We start from the raw sequence: 19937 nt of genomic DNA on the forward strand, positions 1-19937 counted from the left end.
GAATTGACCTCTGATCAGACCGAACCCAGACCATGGTCCAGACTATAAAGACTATGATCAGACCGTCCAGACCGAATTGACCTCTGATCAGACTTTCCAGACCAAAACGTCCTCTGATCAGACCGAAATCAGACCATGGTCCAGACTATTGTGCGCTCGAACCGCTTTCCAGACCCTGTAATTTCGGTCTGGGAACACAGGGGTGTGCGCTCAATTGGGTCTGATCATAGCTCAATTTGGGTCTGGACCAAAACCTGGGTTAAAAAGTTTTCCTCTAAAAGTTCTTCCTCTTAAAGTTTCTGCAAAATTGATTATTTATTGTTCTAACTGCAAATTCACTGTTCCTTTTTAAATTAACTGATTCTTCAAAATTATTTTCCAATTTCTTCATATTTATACGTAATTTCCAACTGACTTCTTCCTGTAGAAGTTGTTCATAAGTTTTGGCAATCTTCCTGAGACAGAGGTATAATTTATATCTCCTAATGGCGAAGGGACTGATCTCGTACGGCTCCACAGCCATACTCCCGTCTGGAAGCGTATTGGGAAAGGGAAGGAGGGAGGTGCCTGCATTCACTGTCGGACGGTACAGTCCCCCGTCGTCATCTGGCAGATATTCGCCAGCCTATAACACAATAGGAGCACAGTTTTTTAAATTCAATTTCGCACATTTTAGCAGTGAAATGATCTAAAAAAGCAGAGATATTTTACGCCTTAAAACATAGCAAGATTTTTAATGTTCTCTTGCAAAGATGTCACGATTAATTTAATCCCAGATTTAAAATAAAGATCTGACTGATAAATATTTTTTTCTGTAAAATATCTGGGATACACTACATTTTTAGTTTCATCCCTATTACCAATGCAAAAAGTATCAGTTAGCTGATTGAAATAAAACTGTTAAAAAGGATCTACCATAAATTGATCAATTTCAAACTTAAGTTTTAATTTGAAAATTATATTGGCGATTGTTGATGGCTTTTGACGTTGTTACAAAAGGCTGGTTGCCTGACTTTCCATGATGGAACAGCGACAAATATGGATAAAAATGGTGCATATTTGATAAATTTTCCATCAATGTTGATAACATCACCAGCCCCATTTGGAGGATTGCAAAAGTATTGAAAGGATTGTGAAGAATTCTTCGGCTCCGTAAAGACAATACTATGTTGTATACAAACTGTGTCCAATAACCAAACTGAAAAAATAAACAAAGCAAAGAAAATGAGATGAATAAACAAAACCCATGGACCAAAACAATCGGGTCCTCACAATTTTGACCTATTCAATCGGGTTGGAAAAAATGAAGATCGTCCTCACTTGTGTGACAAACGAGTTCTCGCACAGCATTAACCGGGCAACTAAAATTCGGGTGAGCCAAGACTATGAATTAACCATTGTGGAGCTGAAGGTGTTGCCGCGTGAATGGGTCTCACAAAATAGGATTTCGAGTTGTAACAGTGGATTTCTAAGTTAAAGGCATGCGTTTTAATTCTCCAATGCATTTATTTGTCCATCTAAAAACAACTTAGCAACAAAATAACATTTTTATTGCAATTTAAAAAAAATGCTTGGCATTTTTCAAAATATTCATAATTTTTTCTTCAAACACCGATGGCGAAATTGCAGAAAATAGGCGAAATCTAAGACAACTGAGAGGCCATCTGCCATAGAATTGGTTGGGACCGAAACACTTTATTGAATACAGAGAAGTGTTAAAGCGGTGACACTTGAAAATTTGTTACAATTCTTTCCATTTTTCATAATCAATTCCTTGTGATTTTGAACTATAATCAAATAAAGTGAATAAATATCCAAACTAATGCCGAAATCAAAATACCATTTAAATTGGCAACCAATGCCAAAATTATGTTCTTTGTTTGGTTTGACGTTCTTTGTTTTTTTTTTGTCACGAAAGACTCTTTGTTTTTGTCACGAAAGATCAGTAGCGTCGTCGATTTTTAAAATGCAAGCAATTTCTCGTCACAAACAAAACACCAGTCATTTAATTTTTTTAATTTCTGCAGAAAAGTATTAACTTCGAGTATATGCAGTTTTTTCATCAGCAAAAAAATTGAAGCAAAATTTTTTCATTAAGTCACTTAAGCATTTTTATGAACAAGTTTTAAGTCATATATTATAGAATACTTAATCAGCTTTGCATAGTGTAGCACAGACCAGTATCAATTTATGTTGCCATTTTCATTCAATTCAAAACTCCCGAACCTTGTAGTTGAAGTCAGGTGTTGCTCCTCTCTCATCCAGCTCATCTGGGTTTGGAATGGGCACGTAGACTATTTTGGGAGGGGGTCTGATGTGTTTCAGAGTGATGTCTGGCTTCTTTCTCCTGGCCAAGTCGGCCGCCACTCGCACTTGTCTGAAAATTACTCAACATTCACAGATAGCGTCACTACCCCAGTAACGAAACGATTCAAAATCTTGCCACGGAATGCATAGTTCTTCCATTTTTCTTGCAAGATTCTTGCAAGATTTTAAATCTATCTTTTAAAATATGAATCTCACTAGGACTTCTCTGTTTTCGAAACTCTTAACTCCTCTATCACATTTCTTTCTTGAGCTATAAAGTGTCCTTTTATTTCCGGCCGACGAGCATATTTTGCAGGTTCTTGCAAAAAAGATATATATCATTTTGCAAGAACAGTGCAAGATTTGATTATTGCAAGATCAATAATTTATACCCTCTGTGGAGTAAATTAGAATAATCATGCCGGTCATTATAATCGAAAATTTACTAAAAAAGCACCTCAAAGCCTCTAATGTGCTGAAAAAGCACAGACATTGTAAAACATGTGCCAAAAATGCCACAAACATTTTGTAAGGCGCAATATTTTCAAAAGCTCGACTTAATCAGCGCATTTTGTTTTACTTTCGCCAATTCAGAGAGCATTTATCACTAAAAAATTAATGATGTCATGCAACAAACTATAAATCGGAGAGTGCAACTAGCCAGTCAGAGCCAAGAAAGCCTGCATGTTAAATTTGGATCGAATAATCAGTAGTTTGTGCAAGAAATCATGTCAGATTGATGAAAGTTTCAGATTACTTTTCTATCTGTATGGCTTTTAGGAAAATCTGCTGAGGAAAAATACAAATAGATTTGGCGGCTTTATTTTATCAAACTGAGGAACGCAAAATACCGAGTGATAGTGCTGCAATGACCTCCGGTCGAGGAGAAAGCCACGGAAAATCACTCCCAGTCTAATTGTAATAGGAAATAAACCCCCATGTTAAAATTGAATTTAAGTCGAGATAATTTTTCCGGTTGCGATAGTCTCTTATCAATTCCTACGAGGTACAAAGCGTGGTCATGGCACGATAGGCATGACCAATTGCACTAAATGCACAGCTCTTTGACATTCAAGTGGGCGTTTATAATCACTACACAAGTTTATTACCACTACCTGTTGTGATAATAATAGACATGATAATCAAAGTGAAAGTAAAAGCACGATGGAATAGAAAATATGATGAAACATCATCTATTGAATGTGGAACAATTAAACTTGAATTATAGCATAATGACATTCAATGCAAGAAGAGACAAAGGTGGCCACAACAGAATCGCAAAGCATTGTTAAGTTGAAAGAATAAATGAAGGTGGAATATGAAAGCAAACTGCTAAATAAATCCCGTGAAAAAAAACATGAACTAACTTGATATTTCATTGATTTTCTTTATAGAAATGGCAAAGATATTGAAGGAGGATTCAAGAATTCAACTATCCTAACAAAATATTATCAAGATATGTAAAAAAAAAAAAACGATAAAATTAGCTTAACAAGATCTTGATCTTGATGGGCCATTCCAAGTTTTGCAACTAGGTTATGAAAGAAGGTTATGAATGTTTTTGCAAGATGTATCGAGTTTTGTTTTACTGGGATTTTTCTGAGATTACTCCATTCAAAACACAATTATGATTTTTAAAAAATTATGATCTAAAACGTTTCTGATACGTCAGAACCATTTCTTGACAAAGGTTGTGGCAGGTTTATCTGATTGTTCAGGTTGTGATTAGAGGGCAAATTAACACTCTGAGGATTGTTCACACTGTGATATGGGTGATATTCATCGTCATTCATGCTGTTCTCGGCACTACTGCGGTCGTCAAGGGGTGTGACGTCATACCGTTCGGACAATTCGTTCAGTCGCGGGATGTCATTTGGGTTCCTTTCTTTGCTCAGATGGACATAGGCACGTAAAATGTCTCTAGTGTGAAGCTCTCGGGGAAACTCGAGTAAGACCTGAAATATTAAATAGTATTTATAGACAATTAAGTGCAAGAAAACCCGGACAACAATTATCTTCATCATGAGTTTCACGGGCACGTTAATTATGAGAACGTTAATTTCTACTTCCAGGAAAAGAAGGGAGAGATCATTGAAAATGATTCGAATTCGAGCTGAATGCTGAGAAAATATAGCTTAAAATAATTCCACATTTGTGAAGAATGATTTTGATTTTTTAAAAAATAGTATTATGAACAAACTATGATCTTTTTTACTAAACCCTATCCTGTTAGTTTACTGAATAACAGCTTTCCTGTTTCATTTGAAAGTAAGAGTTTGCTTTCTCCAGAGGTTCCTTGAGTAGGAAGAGAAGGGCGAGAGACACACGCTCTGCCACCTGTGATACCCACATCTGCATCATAAGCTGATCCCAGACTAACAGCACTGCCTGCGCGTCCAACACACTCACAAAACCCTAGAACGTACATTAAATATGTTTTATACGTTCTCTATATACATTTTATATACAATTTTCTAGAGAAAATTATGCAAAATATCACCTAGGAGCATATGCTTCTCAACAAATGCTTTTGATATGTCAGCGCTCCACTTCAATGGACGTTTTAAGAAGAAAACAAATGTCAACAAGGAGGCTCAGTAATGTGCGTTTGCACACAATGTTCCGACCCCGCCCATCCACATTTTAGACTTACCTGTCTACCAAATGAGGAAGAGATAGAACATATTCAATATTACACATATTGTTCAAAAATAATATGTATATTAATAAAACAAGGCGGCTCGGTAATGTGCGATGGCACATAAAGTTCCGACCCCGCCCATCCACAATTTTGGCATAATTGTCTAGCAAATGAGGAACAGATAGAAAAACCCAAAAATTATTTTTTGCGAAAAGTCTTTTTCAAAAAATTCTGTATGAACGATAAGATAGCCTCCAAAGCAAATAACTCAGTGGAGTTAAAAATTGATGCATTAGCTTGATGTAATATGTCAATATTAAGAAAGCGAGTCAAGATGAACGTCAAAAACAAACAACAACAACAGCAACAAACATTATTTACATCAAAATTTTTTTTCCATCTTAAAAACTAAATTTAATAACAAAGTCAACATACCGTCAGATAAACCTAAAACTAAACAAAAATAACTAATAAATCACCAGAAATCATATGCGACCAGCCCATAAAAAGGTTTGGTAACAATTATACAAAAAAGAACAAAAACATTAAAGTGAAAAATATAACTTATTTTTTTGAAACAGTTAACTTCAAAGTAATAAATACCATTAGGAATCAATTAACATTACCACAAATTTACAATTACCACTGTTTCTAGAGAAGGGCATTAGGACCTGTCCTTATTCATTTTTTAAAGCGGCTAAAATGAACAACAAAAAAAAACAAACAAAATTTCAATTGAAACTTGCCAGAAAACGCTGCCAAAACCCTCGAGCCATATTTTGTCCCTCAAAATATATTCGATTGCGCCTTCATCAAACAGCTATAAAGTAGTACGTGGCCATTCATTAGTAAGACTAGGTAACAAGTAGACAAAAAAGCGAAGTGCTAAAGTATGAAATAATTTCAATTTTTTTTTCGAATAAAAATTACATTCAATGTCATAAAAGGCATTAATTACAAACAGAACTATTTGAATAGGGTCGTTTATTCAAAAAAAGGAAGCCCTCGATACCTGCAGTTACCCAGAATATTTCTCGCATCTACAAAAAGAACGTCAAATAAGACAAAAATCAAATTAATTTACATTTTTGTGAAAAACCGGTGTCGAAGCCACTAAGGTCATAACAAATTCATTAAAAAAAAAAGATTTTGGGACACCAATCCCTTTTATTCCCTTGACACCCATAATGTCATATTTGACCTGTAATGAAATAACGAGATTAGCTAACAAAAAGAAACATAAAAAGAACAAAATTGCGAAGTTAAAAAGTTTTTTTTTTTAATTTTGGAAAACGATTGTTTTCAAAGTCATGAAAGCCATCAGCTATTTACTAATATCAGAATATCGGTTCTTCTATTCTTCCACGAAAAGCCAATGAAAGTTATCACTATGCAGGAAATTTCATACGACCGAAACGACAAAGTATAAATGACAGTTAAAAACAAAATTAAAAAATTCAATTGATTTCTTCAAGAAAGAGGCGTCGAGGCCGTTAAAACGATTATGTATATCATTCAGGATTTCAATATGTTCAATTGTGCTTTATTTTTAACGCTAATAATGTGACAAGAGAACTGTCAATAATGTGATAATGTGACAAAATTCGGAAACGTGAAAAACTGGCAAATATCGAAACAAACAAAAATCTGAAATCTTGTAGTATCAAAGCCAGAAAACAATAACTTCAGGCTTAAAACTGCAACCGAGAAGAAATGTTAAATCAGTAGAAAGAAGAAGCATTCTTTTTTTGCAGACACTAAGCTGGAAGTTGAACAAATTAAGAAAAAAATAGAGGAAAACTTAATTAAGCCATTATTTATTGAAAAGTCAATTATTTTTAAAAGAAACGACCATAAACTTTCAAGTTAAAATTTAAATGGATTAACTTGGAGCTTTTTAGTAAGCAAACTGGTTGGACCTATCACTCCTGAGCATTGATTCGATATGTTCTGTTTTTTATTTTTAAAGAAAGGGTCCTTTTTTTTTAAAAAAAAGACCGACTGATTACAACCCGATTTCTTTGGGTGGTAGCAGTCCAAGAATGGCCCAAAACAAACCCTGCTATTGCTTATTGTCCGTTAGGAACATTTGGTTTTCGAATGTTGCAGATATAGATAATTTGTTAGTTGAAAACTCAAAATAAGTTCTGCATTTTTGATAATCAACGAGTAAAGTTAGCAAAAAAAGGCAAAGTTTTAACTACAGAGCACTCTCAGCGTACTCTGAAGTAGAAATAGCCCCCCTCTGAGTCTACAAAGATTGTATGAGTGTTGTTTGGAGGTGTACTGTCGGCAAACTTAATCAAAACGGACTAAAGTAGCTTATTTCGTGCTGTTTTTGTTGAAAAAGGCTAAATTTTGAAATATTTATCCACATTTTTTGACCAAAAAAATTAAATCAAAACAATGAACAATGCTTGTTCGTCTTCAAAAATAAAATCAACGACACTATTCTTAAAAATAATAACAAATTTTAGCAAAATTGACGAAAATTTAGGCAAAAATTCCGGAAAATGTGAATAAAAACAACGGGAATTCACTCTACTTCTCTGAAGTTCTCAGAAGAAATTCAAAATAAGAAAAGCCGAGAAGATTTTTTATATTTAAAAATAAAATCAACAACAAGTTTTTAAAAAATGTTGACAAATTTTAGCAAAATTGGCGAAATTTTGGTCAAAAATTAGCGAAAATTCCGTAAAATGTGAATAAAAATCAACGGAATTCACACTATTTTCACAAAACTTTAAACCTCGATAACTCCCTGTAGAAAACGAAAATTAAAAAAATCTTTTTAATTCCATATTCTACGCTGGACGAGCTTTCTAATGATACTACTCTCAACTCTCTACGATGAATGTATCGATCGGCGAAAATTCACTGAACAAAAAAAAAAAAACCCCATTTGAGTATATAGTTCCTCCCCCCTCAAGAGGGTCGGAACAAAAAAATCGTCTTAAACTCAAACAACTAAGAGAATGAAAAAATGCCGCATTAAAAGCCGATGAGAAATGCAAATATCAACACTACAGAAAAAAACAAACACCATCCTCAAATAGCCGCAAAAATATTAATTACAACAAATGAAAACAGTTAATAACAGATTCACATTAGCACTAGATATAAATTAAACTGAACAAATCAACCTGTATTTCACTGAAAAATGTATTGGACCTTTCCTTTAAGAGACTAGTTAACAATTAGACGAAAAAAGAACAAAATTGACGAAGTTGATAGAAAAGTTTATTTTGCTTTGAACACTTCTAATTCCAAAGTACTCACAACGAATAGCAATTAAATGGAATCATGTATTAGAAACAACACAAAGAACAACAACAAAAAGGGGTCAAAGTCCAAAAATAAGGAAATTTATGCAGCCTCGAAGTATTACAGCACAAAAAGAACTTCTACAAAAAAATATAAAACCGTTACATAGACTAATATTTAAACCAACGGGGCAAAATTTGACAGAAATAAAATAAAAAAGCGGAAAAAAACAAAAAGTTTTAAAAATCATAGAAAAGTAAAATCACGAAGGCACAAGACAACAAAATAATTTTGGGGATAATTTTTATTGCTTAAGATACTTTGATGAATAAAATTCTGTATATATGTTTTCATACTGTGTGTTGCCTGTTTATGTTTGTGTGTGTGCCTCTGTGTGTGTGTGTGTGTGTGGGTGGGTGGGTGGGTGGGTGGGTGGATGGGTGGGTGGGTGGATGGATGGGTGGGCGGGTGGGTGTGTGGTTTTTATGCATTTTTGTGGATTTAACTTTTGATTATATATGAATAATGAAATAGAGAGAATAATTTTGCATAAATTTGCCCATTGTTTCTCAAATATTGAACAAGCTAACATCAGAAAAATTGATCTCAAACAACCGGCGGGTCAATGTAGCCTTAATAAGTTTTTATGGGTGCAAAAAACGTAAGCTATGGAGGGGTTCGATCCCGCAACCTACTCCGTGCTAGATTGCATCTGTACCCACTCGATAATCTGATCCTTCAATTTTTCTATCTTATAACCAGTTAAGTTTTGGCAATAATTTTAATTTCCATGTAAACGCAAGTTAGACCTCGCAAAAATGAAGAAATCCAGCGTGAATAAGGCATTCGAGAAGTGATATCGAAACAATGTTTCAGAGAAGACGCACAAAAACGGTTATGCAAAATTTTCGCATAGAAAAGGAACACATGTTTGCAATAATTTCTTAAAACCTTGTTTGCAAGTAGTCATTCAAATTGTATTACAAATCAATGGCTACAAGGTTCTTGCAACGTATATTCTTTCAAATTAAAAGAAGGCAATATTTTTTTCGGAAGTTTTTAAGAATATGTTAACTGTATAGACTGAGTTGAGAGTATTTGATTCTAATTTTTAAAAGTTAACTCATTTCTTCACATTTTACCTGCATGATGACTTCTGTCTCAAATCAGCAAGTTTAGACGGTACCACAGGCGAGCTGAATGCAGTCGCATTGACCTCGTAGAAGTTGATCATTTTTTTCGTACAAGACAAAACTTGGGATACAAAAACTAGGCATTCAAAAATGACAAATGGTTTTTTAAGCCTATAAAAATATAAAATATGTTTATATCCATTAGATATATTTTTTCTATCATAGCGCAAAGGTAAACAATCTAATTTAGTAGGCATAGGTTTACAAAAAACGATCCGCGCGTAAAAGCGCCTTTTTTGAAAGACTTACCTCTCCAATCCACTTGCGGACAAATATGACAGGATGACACAACTCCTCTTTCTTGAGCAGACTCAGATTATCCCCTTCCTCTCCCTCTTGACTTGTGACCTCGTCAAGTGAAATGTCTCTTGAATTTCCCTGCTGCCCACTGGCATCTCCTGCTCCCCCTCCGTATTGGGCAGCCACCTTCTTAGCCCTCGATTCCTCTATCTTGAGCAGATCAACGATGAAATCCTGCAAAATAAACATAAATAGAGCATCTCAACTTGTGCTTTTTTAGTCTACAGTAAAACCAATATTAGTTAAACGGATTTTTGTTAATCCCGGATTTGTCCTAAATGTCCAATTCGTTGCTTATGACAAGAATATTTTCCAACTGTTTCTGAATTTCTACCAGCTCTTAACTGTTGATCTTTTCCACCAGAAGAAATTAACTGTTGTGAAAATTAACTCATATACTCATTGTGAAATAACATCTTTAAGAACTCAAACTCTAAGATTAATTACGGAAATTTCTATTCGTGGGTATTGAAAAACACTAGCCTTGGGTTGGAGATCCTCAGTGTCCCTGGTAGAGATTGTGATCAAATGTTGATAGAATGCAGAATTGGTGTTCTTGAGAGTCTTGAGGACATTGTGACTCATCTGAGTTATCTGTGGCCAAGGGTAGAAACAGGATCTCACTAACATGTCAAGGTACAGACTCAAGTTCAAATTGTGCTCCTCTGAAAATGAAAAGTTATTATTAACTGATAATGACTTGGACTTGGCTTTGCTTATTACATTCTTTTAAAACAGTATTATTAGATCGGTTTGTTGTGCGAAAAACTTAATACAAAACTTTTTGTTTGACATTTTCGTTTGATAATCAGTAATACATCATTAGGAAATTGCCAAAATATGTAATTGCCAAAATGTTATGTAATTGTTATGTAATTGCCAAAATTTTATGTAATTGTTATGTAATTGCCAAAATTTTATGTAATTGTTATGTAATTGCCAAAATATCTGCTTCACTTTTTGCATAACAGGCGAAACATTTTTGAAACAAATGATCAATTTTTTTGCGCATTTTTAGACAAGTCGGAGTAAGAGTTTGGTCAAGCCGGTTTCGGAAAAAAAGCTGACCCAATTTTAGAAAGGAAAAAAAACACAAGGAAACGAACTCTCCCTTGACTGTTAAATAGCTGCATATTCAGCGCATTTGAACGTGCCTAGCGTGCCATGGAAATGCTTTTTAGCGGCCCTTGTCGCTGTTAGATGTAATAATTTATCCAGAAGAAGGGACAGTTTGCATTTAATTGAAGAATTCGGCTGTACATGTTTACACATTCACTGAAACAGCATGCATATGTTTTGAAATATCAGAAGTACCAGATTCTGGAATGCCGGATTTTTCCATATGCAGTGCCAGATTTTAAAACTTCCGGCATTTTAAAACTAGCGAAGTGCCTGTTTCAATCTAGGTTAAGAGACTGTACTAAAGCTACTTCGAAATTCTGACTGATATCTTGAACCGCTATACGTGGTTCTCGTTTGATGCCAGATTTTCCAAGCAAATAGAGTCGCGTAACCTATTTTTCTTTCAAAAATACCTTCGTGCTGGTGATCGGCCATGGCAATCTGAACTGGATACAGCCAGTAGACCAGGTGGGGCTCATATGCCCTATTGTGACAGTAGAGGATATTCAACACTTTCACACACTCTCTCATTTGAGGAATGCTGTTGTATGCCTGCATGCACCCTGTCTTGTCGTAGATCTATACGCAGAACAAAATGGCATCATATTAACAATTAGATTTGAATGTTTCTTCATTTTTGTATACAATCACATAATTGATGCCAAATTTGATCAAAATTGGGAAAAAATTTTGTCAGGGAATCTAATTTATATGTACATATTAGCGATGTCAAAAATCTCATCCCTCGCCCGTATGAAATGAGGGTCAATCACTGAAAAAGTGTTTTAGAAAATGCTCCTTAGTAATCGATGCTTGTAAGAGATACTTTGTAGATTCATGAAGCATCTCTTACAAGCATCGATTACTAAGGAGCATTTTCTAAAACACTTTTTCAGTGATGAAATCCTGAAAGTCCTGAAGTCCTGAAACACATTCGCTCTAAAGTTCTCTTTAAGGAATCGCACACCAAAGTTTTGCATTACCGCAAATTTTCTTTGGATGAAGTAGTGACAAAAGACAAAATGCCAAGTTACATAATGATTCATTTATCTTTAAACAATACTATTGCGCTTAATTTCATGGATTTTTGTGCTAATCGAGCAAAAAACTATGTGAAAATGCAAAAATGTTTCTTATAAGAGTTCTCGAGTAAAAATAACGCGAAAGTCTCATGTGAGACTCAAAAAGACTTAGGCAACCATCGCATTACTCTTACACTTTGTATGCTGGGGAAAAATCAAATTAATAAAAACTTGTATCAGGAACGGTCATTTCTTTTATAATTAGTTCAATTCCAATTATAGAGAATTCTCTCTCTCTCTCTCTCTCTCTCTCTCTCTCTCTCTCTCTCTCTCTCTCTCTCTCTCTCTCACTCACTCACTCTCTCTCTCTCTCTCCCTCCTCTCTCTCTCTCTCTCTCTCTTTCTTTCTTTCTTTCTTTCTTTCTTTCTTTCTTTCTTTCTCCTTTTCAAGTTTCAATCACCGATTCAACGGTCCAACCAATCAGAAAAAAGTATTGAGCACCCCACTCATTGATCGAGATATCAAGAAACTTATCGCATTTAATTCTCCCCGCTCTTTAGGCGACAGATCTTAGAGGGAAGACTACTCTTACGGGAGCAACAAAGCTCCAAAGTTCGTATCGTATTATATAAGAACCTTAAATTTTGCAGTTCTTTAAATCAGATCGATTGTGCATCAAAATATTACTATAATGAATTTCTGGTTTAGATAGCCTATTGAAATATAAAAATAACACAAAGGGATTCGAATTTTTATTGTCGGACTAGTATGGCACTTCTACCCTTGCTCTACATATGAGCGTACTGGTCGGATAAATTATCATCGGCAGCTGACAGGCAAACCAAATTTTTACCATATTTGAGATAAAGTTTTGCTCGAAATGAAAACTGACGACAAAATCCAGTGTTACACGGATTCACTACAGGCAAAAAAGGAGTCTGGTGTTGTTGTCGGGTAAACTCTCAGATGGGTTAGAATTTGGCTACCAAGCATATTTTGATCTCGTATAGGTTTATGATGAGCAATCTTATCACACCTGCCATGGCTTGTTATGGCAGGATTTCTCATTATATCTAGAGTCTAGCAGAGCAAAGTTGACATCCTATTTTTTTCACTGCAAATTGAGAATTTTTCGAACGCAAGGTTTAAAGTCCTCACGATTTATCTTCGGATGGCTTTACCGTTTCTCCTAAATTTTTCTCAGAGATTGCTGTACGGCGGCAGCCTCATCTAATCTTCTGACATCTTAAAAACCAGATATTATTAGCTGGACTTTGGCGTGTTAGTCTTTTTCCAGAGCAGTGGACTGGAAAACGATAGTGTTGAGCTGAAATCATTGAATTTATCTCAAGGTTTATCCCAATTTATTGGAGGTCAAACCTATTCTCAAGATATATATGTCATGAAAGCACTCAAGGCCTTCAAGAGCATTTCCAATGCGTTGCAAGATGTACACCATTTTAAGCGTTACTAGGACAAAAATGCAGGTTATAAAGCTGCTTTACAATCCTCCACATAGGTTTGGTTGAGGAGAAGTATTCAGTTTTGATTACTTCAGTTCCTTCTATTCTGTTCCTCTTGATCTTGTTATCAGTTTTTCATGCTTTTGGTCAACGAAATCTCTCAATTATGCATCCCGCTCTTTAATCTTGAAAATATATTGATTTACAGTGCCTGATAGAGTTAGATTTTTGGTTTACACGGCAATGACGTCATCAAGAGACCTGTGGTGGTTAGAGAGCTTTCGAATTTTGTTTTCATTTTCGGTAAGACGCTAGATGTCCAGAGAAAACAAAAGGGAGAGCAATTGATCTCCATTATGCACTTCCAACTGACTCGTGAACGATGAGCTAATGGAGAACAAACCGTATTGTCATGAATAGCAAAAGGTGCCGAAGAACAATAAACAAGGCGTCCAAAATTTTGTCGCTCTGAGAACATTTCAAATCTTGATTCCATTGAACTCTTTTCTGAAATCAAACTTGGGTATTTCCTTCACTTCTTACTTTTTAATTTTGAAAAAACAATTCGCTGCATGCAGTGTGTTCTCGGCTCTTCTTCTGAGTGCAACTGCCTGCAACTTTGCTCTGATTAAGTCAAGCGCCACGGAATAGGCTTCCTTAGAAATACAGTGGTCAGTGAGACGCCGAATTACTTCACCTACAAACCATAAGAATTAAGCCCAAGAGAAACGTGTAAAAATACACGAGTTGGTTTTTCGTGTAATGGTTTCTTTCGTTTGTCACGTCACCACCCGTAAAAATGCGTTGTAATAGAGAAACATTTTGGTTGCGGCAACATAATTTTTCATATGAGGATTTTTCCTGCTGTGTTCAGAATGAAATGTACTTTGTATTTCACTATATCTGTGAGTTGAGGTCATGGTAAAGCTATTACGAAAAAAATCAATTCCATCAATTGAAATTTGGCTATTAGAACAGTTATATCTCTCAGCCAATTTGGATCTACTTTGTTTCTGCCCCGCAATGATTTTAGAACCCCAACTTGAAGTTTATGAGTTGTAATACCTAGCGCGCTACTACTTGAAAAAGAGCACGTAAACCGGGTGCGCAAATTTTACATGTACGCTAAGCCAGTGAGTGGCGGCGGAGGTCTGAGGGGGGGGGGGGGGTCAGAATTAATTTGCTAATTTTATCATAGTATAAATAGCACAACCTCAATGACGGCGTTTTCGATGAGACCGTTGATGGGAGTTTTGGTGGGTTTCTTCAGTTTCATCTCAATCAGCCCTCGAGTGATGGCACGGCTCAGCCTCTCTCGCAACACTCGTCTATTTCGAAGGCTGTCCCGAAAAGTAACAATATTGTCAACTGCAAATAATTTACAAAAAAATATTTGATCTAATTCCATGACAAGATGCAAATAAAGCCTTGATCAGTTTTAATTTTGGCCCAAACCACGAAAATTAATGTGTACTTATTAGGCATACCTAGGTCCACTTAACTCCTTCTGGAATAAAACTTCTGCCCAGAGAAAGCTTCGAAGAGTAGATGGTAGAAACTTTCCATGCAGCTTCTGACAAATCTGGAAAAACAAAACGGTTGTACGATGAACTAAATATAATCTGACATTTTAAAACTTTACTAAATTTAACTACAGAAGAGACCGCAGAAAAGACTGCGCTCAGCTTTTCACTTCGATACTAGAATAAATACTCAACTGTCCTGACAATTTTCACCAAAAATAAGAACGAAAAGATTCACAGTTCGTGTTTTTCTTACCGCCTATGCAGGTTTATTTTCAATCAACTTTGAAATACGAGTTATTTATATTAAAAAAGCAAGCTACCTTTCCTTCTTGCAGCCCAACCAATCTATTTTGTGGATATATATCATTTTAAAACTCCACCACGTTGTTGCGGGTAAGCCCAAAACTTGGTTATCAAAACACAATTAAAAGAATGGAAAAGTGTCTCGAAAGCCAATCAACAGTTTGATCAAAAACTTTAAACCTAGTTGACAAAAATTATGATAAAATCAAACGTTGAATATCGTTTTTTTTCATTATATAATTCTAAGTGGAATGGAATGTTAGGGACGCCTTCTGTTGCAAAGTGGACTCTTTTCAAAAGATCAGATTCATTTTACCTGAAAACATTAAGAGCTACAATTTTAGAATTTTTCCGCTATCTTCCTTCATTTAACCAAAATTTAGACATACCCGAACAAAATGTTTATTTTTCATCCAAAAAAATTGTTCATTTTTCATAACTTTGTCCCCACTCATAGTAGATCGACATTGTCATCTGTAACAATTTTCAAGCTATTTTCGCTTGTCAGTACAATTCTTTTTGCAAAAGCTAGCAGGTTTCCATTAGTCATATTCCAGTTCGGCAGCAAATTTTCATTTATTTTCAAAAAAAATAATTCAATAGATATTTTAAGTCGGCAGAAAACAATCGATAATTAGGGTATATCAGAAATCCAGTGAGGGTATAGAATCAAGATGCCTGTAATGTCACTGAGGAAGGCCAAGAAAAGACGCCTGTGGTGCGCTGCTGGGCAGATTCTAAGGAGATAGTGGCAAACTATTTATTATCACTATTAGTTCTCTGCCAAAGACATTGCTCCAAAAACAAACTATAAAGCCTCTGTCAAAATTGAACAAAGTCAGTTTCTTCATCAACCGGTTGAAACTAATCAAGATATACGTTAGAGGGGATCAAACTTCAATTTCAAAGATGTGATTCAGATGAAACGAGTAAAAGAAAGACAGCTTCTTTAATCTGAATTAGATGCAAAGTGCTTTAATTCAATTTCTGTGTTGAGAAAGTCATAAACAAAAATTTATATAAGTCTCTCAAAACTAAAAGTTTACTAGCCAGCCAATTGTACTTTTTAATTTCAGATTGAGCATTTCTTCGTATCAAGTTTTTCGAAAAGCTATCCTCTCCATTTCACAAAAACATTTTTCCAACAACAAATTCATTAAATTTAACCATAAATATCAATTAGAGAGCCAGGTATAGGTTTCAAAATTTGTTTTTGTTAAAACGATACCTGGTACTCGAGGCATAATAGTTAGACCCACAATTTTACCTCCATAATTGCGTGACAAGTATAATTTATGAAAATAAAATCGTTCGAGGATTCTATGGATATCGTTGATTTAGGGATTCAAATAGAAAACATTTGTACCTTTGCGTCCCTCTTCCCAAATGCTAAATATTCAAAGCTTCAGTATTTTTAAGGGAAAATTGTATCTGTGTTCAATAATGCAATGAGTTGCTTTTCTTTGTATATTCTTGTATCAGCGAATCATTTCTGATCTATTCAAAATTGAAGACCATATATGCCTCAATAAAAAAAACGCCTTATGTAGAGTTGTATGGTTTGTAATTTTTACGAAAAAACTAAGAGTAGAATAAATTCACGCCCATTCTCAAAGATCAAATTTCTTATGAAAGTGAAAAACTTTGTGAAAAAATAAATCTGGTTCTGAAGTTTATGGAAATTTTCATGGATATCAATTCTTCATGCAGTCCATATATGGATTTTGAATGAAATCCAATTTTTGTTTATGGTCGTCGGCACGGGTGTGGACTCAAAAAATTTATTTAAAGTTCCCTTTCTGACTGCGAGTGGTCAATCAAATTCATGAGTTCCAATATATTAATTAAAAACAAAGTTCACCTGTTGCTAATATAATTACGCTAAATTTTTTCCTGCCTAAATTTAAATTATGGTGAGAGTATAAAATGAGAAACAAAGGTGAGAGTACAAATAATCATGAACCTGTGTTAAAAACAACTAGGTTCATGATTGTTTGTTATTTTTACCGGTGTCAGGACAATGTACCCAATGGCATTATACCCAATGCCAAAATACCCAATGCCATTATGCCCGGGTCGAGGTGTCACCGCCATTCAACGAAAAATTATGTAAGATAAGCAGTGAATGCGTAAAATTTTGTAAGATAAGCGGTGAATGCGGTGAAATTACATAAATCAGGCGGTGACTGCTGTGAAAAAATCTTTATCGCCTGGTAGACGTGAAATTACATAATTTCACCGCAGAATTTAGCGATGAAATTACATAAATTCACCGCTTTGAAAAAAAATTGTCCAAACCAGGTAAGATAAGCGATGAATGCGATGAAATTACATAAACTCACCGCTTTACTTAGTGGTGAAATTACATAAATTCACCCTTTAGAAAAAAGTGTTAAAATTGTGTGGGAACAGCATTGAATGCGGTGAAATTACATAAATTCACCGCTTAACTTTCTGGTGAAATAACATAAATTCACCGCTTAGAAAACACTTCGAATTGTCTTTTGTTCAACGAAGTTAAGATACATTTATTGTAAGACGCACGGAAAATTTACCCGCAAATAATCATACATCTTTTGAAACTTCTTTTAAGCGGTGAATTTATGTAACTTCACCTCTAGAGTAAGCGGTGAACTTACACAATTTCATCACATTCACCACATTTCATCGCTAAAATTTGTAATTTCACCGCTTATCTTACAAAAGTTCAACGCGTATGTTTTACATAAAGGAGAGTGAATTTTATTTAAATTCAAAACAAATATGCAAGGCTATTGTGAGAATTGGCGCAGAAGAAGAAGTGGCTGACATACTGGAGGTTACAGGTTCGAATCCGTGCAAGGACGGTAATTTGTAGTAAGCGGTGAAAAGTGGTTAATTTTTGTAAGTTCACCGCTTACTCCAGCGGTGAACTTACATAATTACACCGCATTCACCGCATTTCACCCCAAACTTATGTACGAAATTTGCGGTGAAAAAACCAACTTTTCACCGCTCATCTTACATATTTTTCCAATTTTTTCTCGACCTGGGTACCCGGGTACCCAATGCCAATATATATTGGGTATAATGGCTTTGGGTAAATTGTCATGTAACCATTTTTACCAGTCAATTCTCACTTTTTGAATTTCCTAGATTTTGATCAACATTTTCACATACATAGACATCATTAAAATTCAAAGCAGACTGATTTTGATGAAAGTCACTCCTCATTTTCCCCACATTTTTGATCATTGCGAACAATTACATCAAAAACCGATTAGTCCCCAGACTGAAACGTCATCAACGTGGGATAAAATCTCTCAATTAAATTGAATAAAGAAGTGCTGCTTATTTGGACAGTTAAAGTCCTGGAATGTTAACAAGAAGGCGTTTGATAAGAATTGGATTCAATCACTGCGTTTGACTCAGCTGTTAATGAACTATTTCCAGTGGTTCCTATTTTTGGAGGCAGACCTATAAAAGAAAACTTTGGGTCACAAGTCTGGAACAATTACCTATCAAGTCTTTTTGAGACTAAACTTCATGGGAGTTTTTTCCGTATAACGTTTAGACTACTTTATTTTACGTTTATTTTACGTTTAGACATCCATTACGTTTTTTATTGGACTCGAGACGTTTTGTACTTCAACTCACTTAGCGCTCCAGCAGTTGTTGATATATTTTAAAAACTTTTCAGTTCGATTTGTTTCGATCTTTTGTTAAAACTAGTAGAAATGTTCATTCTGATCAGAATACTATTCACTATTTGATTGATAAATTCCTCCTCTTTCTCTTTCAGATTATAAAAAATAGTTGTTTCTCTGACTCGTTGCCTGTTCATCGAGTGACTTTCTGGTCAGACCAATTAGTTTCAGCAACAACTTCACATCAACACGGAAGGCGAATGCTACTAATGACATTCCTTACCTCATCTAACTTAGTGCTAGTGGAGTCAAATAAAAGTTTCGTGCACTTAGCTTCCTTGAGATGTTCAACGGTGTTCTCCAGCAGACACATTAGCCAGTCTCTTGTCATTTTTTGACGAAAGCTTGAAGATCATGGCTAACACTCTATTTGACTTGGGTTTAATAATTTTTTGTGCGCTCAAAAATTGCGGCTTTAGCTTGCTGATGTTCTCAATTAAGATTTCACGCCAGCTTTAGTTAAAAAAAACTCCGATGCAGGTTAATGCTTCAAAATAACCCTGTTTTTCAAAATAACAATATGTGCTATACCTCTAATCTTTTATTTACCTAACACCTAACTGTTCTGCTACCCAGGTTCGGAACTTACTTATGAAAAGACCATGCTCGACCGAAAAGTGATATGAAATGACTATGTTTGACTCAAACAGCCCATGACTAAATTTTAGCTGGACATAATCGTTCAACTTTTGGCGTCGTTTGACTTGACCCAAATTTTTGATGCTGGACTTTAGCTCTAAAACAAATATGATGCTCGAATTTATATCGACCTAAAACTTTAATGCTGGACCCAAAAAAAATTACATTTGCGCTGACTATTGTATAGTGCTTATTATCTAGTCAACGCGTTTGACCGTTCAAATTTTTCAATGTTTCTGATATTTTTATGAAAAAAAAACGAACTGAGCTGTTACAATTATATTTTTATGAATAAACTAATTTTAGAATCAAATGAATTAAATTATAACACAGTAAACTCGTTGCCGATGAAAAGTTGATTGTCAGAGCTTAATTATTTAATTGAAATCAGCCGAAAAAATTGGACTGATAAAAAACTAATTTTTTGTAAGACTTCTTTGTTTCTGAAGATTTTTTGGTGAAACTCGACC

The 19937-nt window shown here is 34.9% G+C and overlaps 2 protein-coding genes across 3 annotated transcripts in view; both read right to left on the minus strand.

Annotated features, from left to right (window-relative positions):
* The window catches only part of LOC142356767 (uncharacterized), a 173954-nt gene that overhangs the window by 134445 nt on the left and 19572 nt on the right, over positions 1 to 19937 (minus strand). The gene's annotated exons all lie outside the window — the stretch shown is intronic.
* LOC142334829 (uncharacterized) overlaps positions 1 to 19937 on the minus strand; it is a 50785-nt gene that overhangs the window by 21510 nt on the left and 9338 nt on the right. The window contains exons 5-13 of the mRNA XM_075383155.1: positions 14801 to 14895; positions 14527 to 14653; positions 11241 to 11406; positions 10189 to 10370; positions 9655 to 9879; positions 4546 to 4722; positions 4147 to 4427; positions 2227 to 2377; positions 416 to 625 (exon numbers count right to left, since the gene is read on the minus strand). Of these exons, the coding sequence (XP_075239270.1) occupies positions 416 to 625; positions 2227 to 2377; positions 4147 to 4427; positions 4546 to 4722; positions 9655 to 9879; positions 10189 to 10370; positions 11241 to 11406; positions 14527 to 14653; positions 14801 to 14895 (1614 nt within the window). The remainder of the gene's footprint in view (positions 1 to 415; positions 626 to 2226; positions 2378 to 4146; positions 4428 to 4545; positions 4723 to 9654; positions 9880 to 10188; positions 10371 to 11240; positions 11407 to 14526; positions 14654 to 14800; positions 14896 to 19937) is intronic.

The sequence above is a fragment of the Convolutriloba macropyga genome, chromosome 2, assembly GCF_964194025.1.
Source record: "Convolutriloba macropyga chromosome 2, txConMacr16.3, whole genome shotgun sequence".
Taxonomy (NCBI): domain Eukaryota; kingdom Metazoa; phylum Xenacoelomorpha; order Acoela; family Convolutidae; genus Convolutriloba; species Convolutriloba macropyga.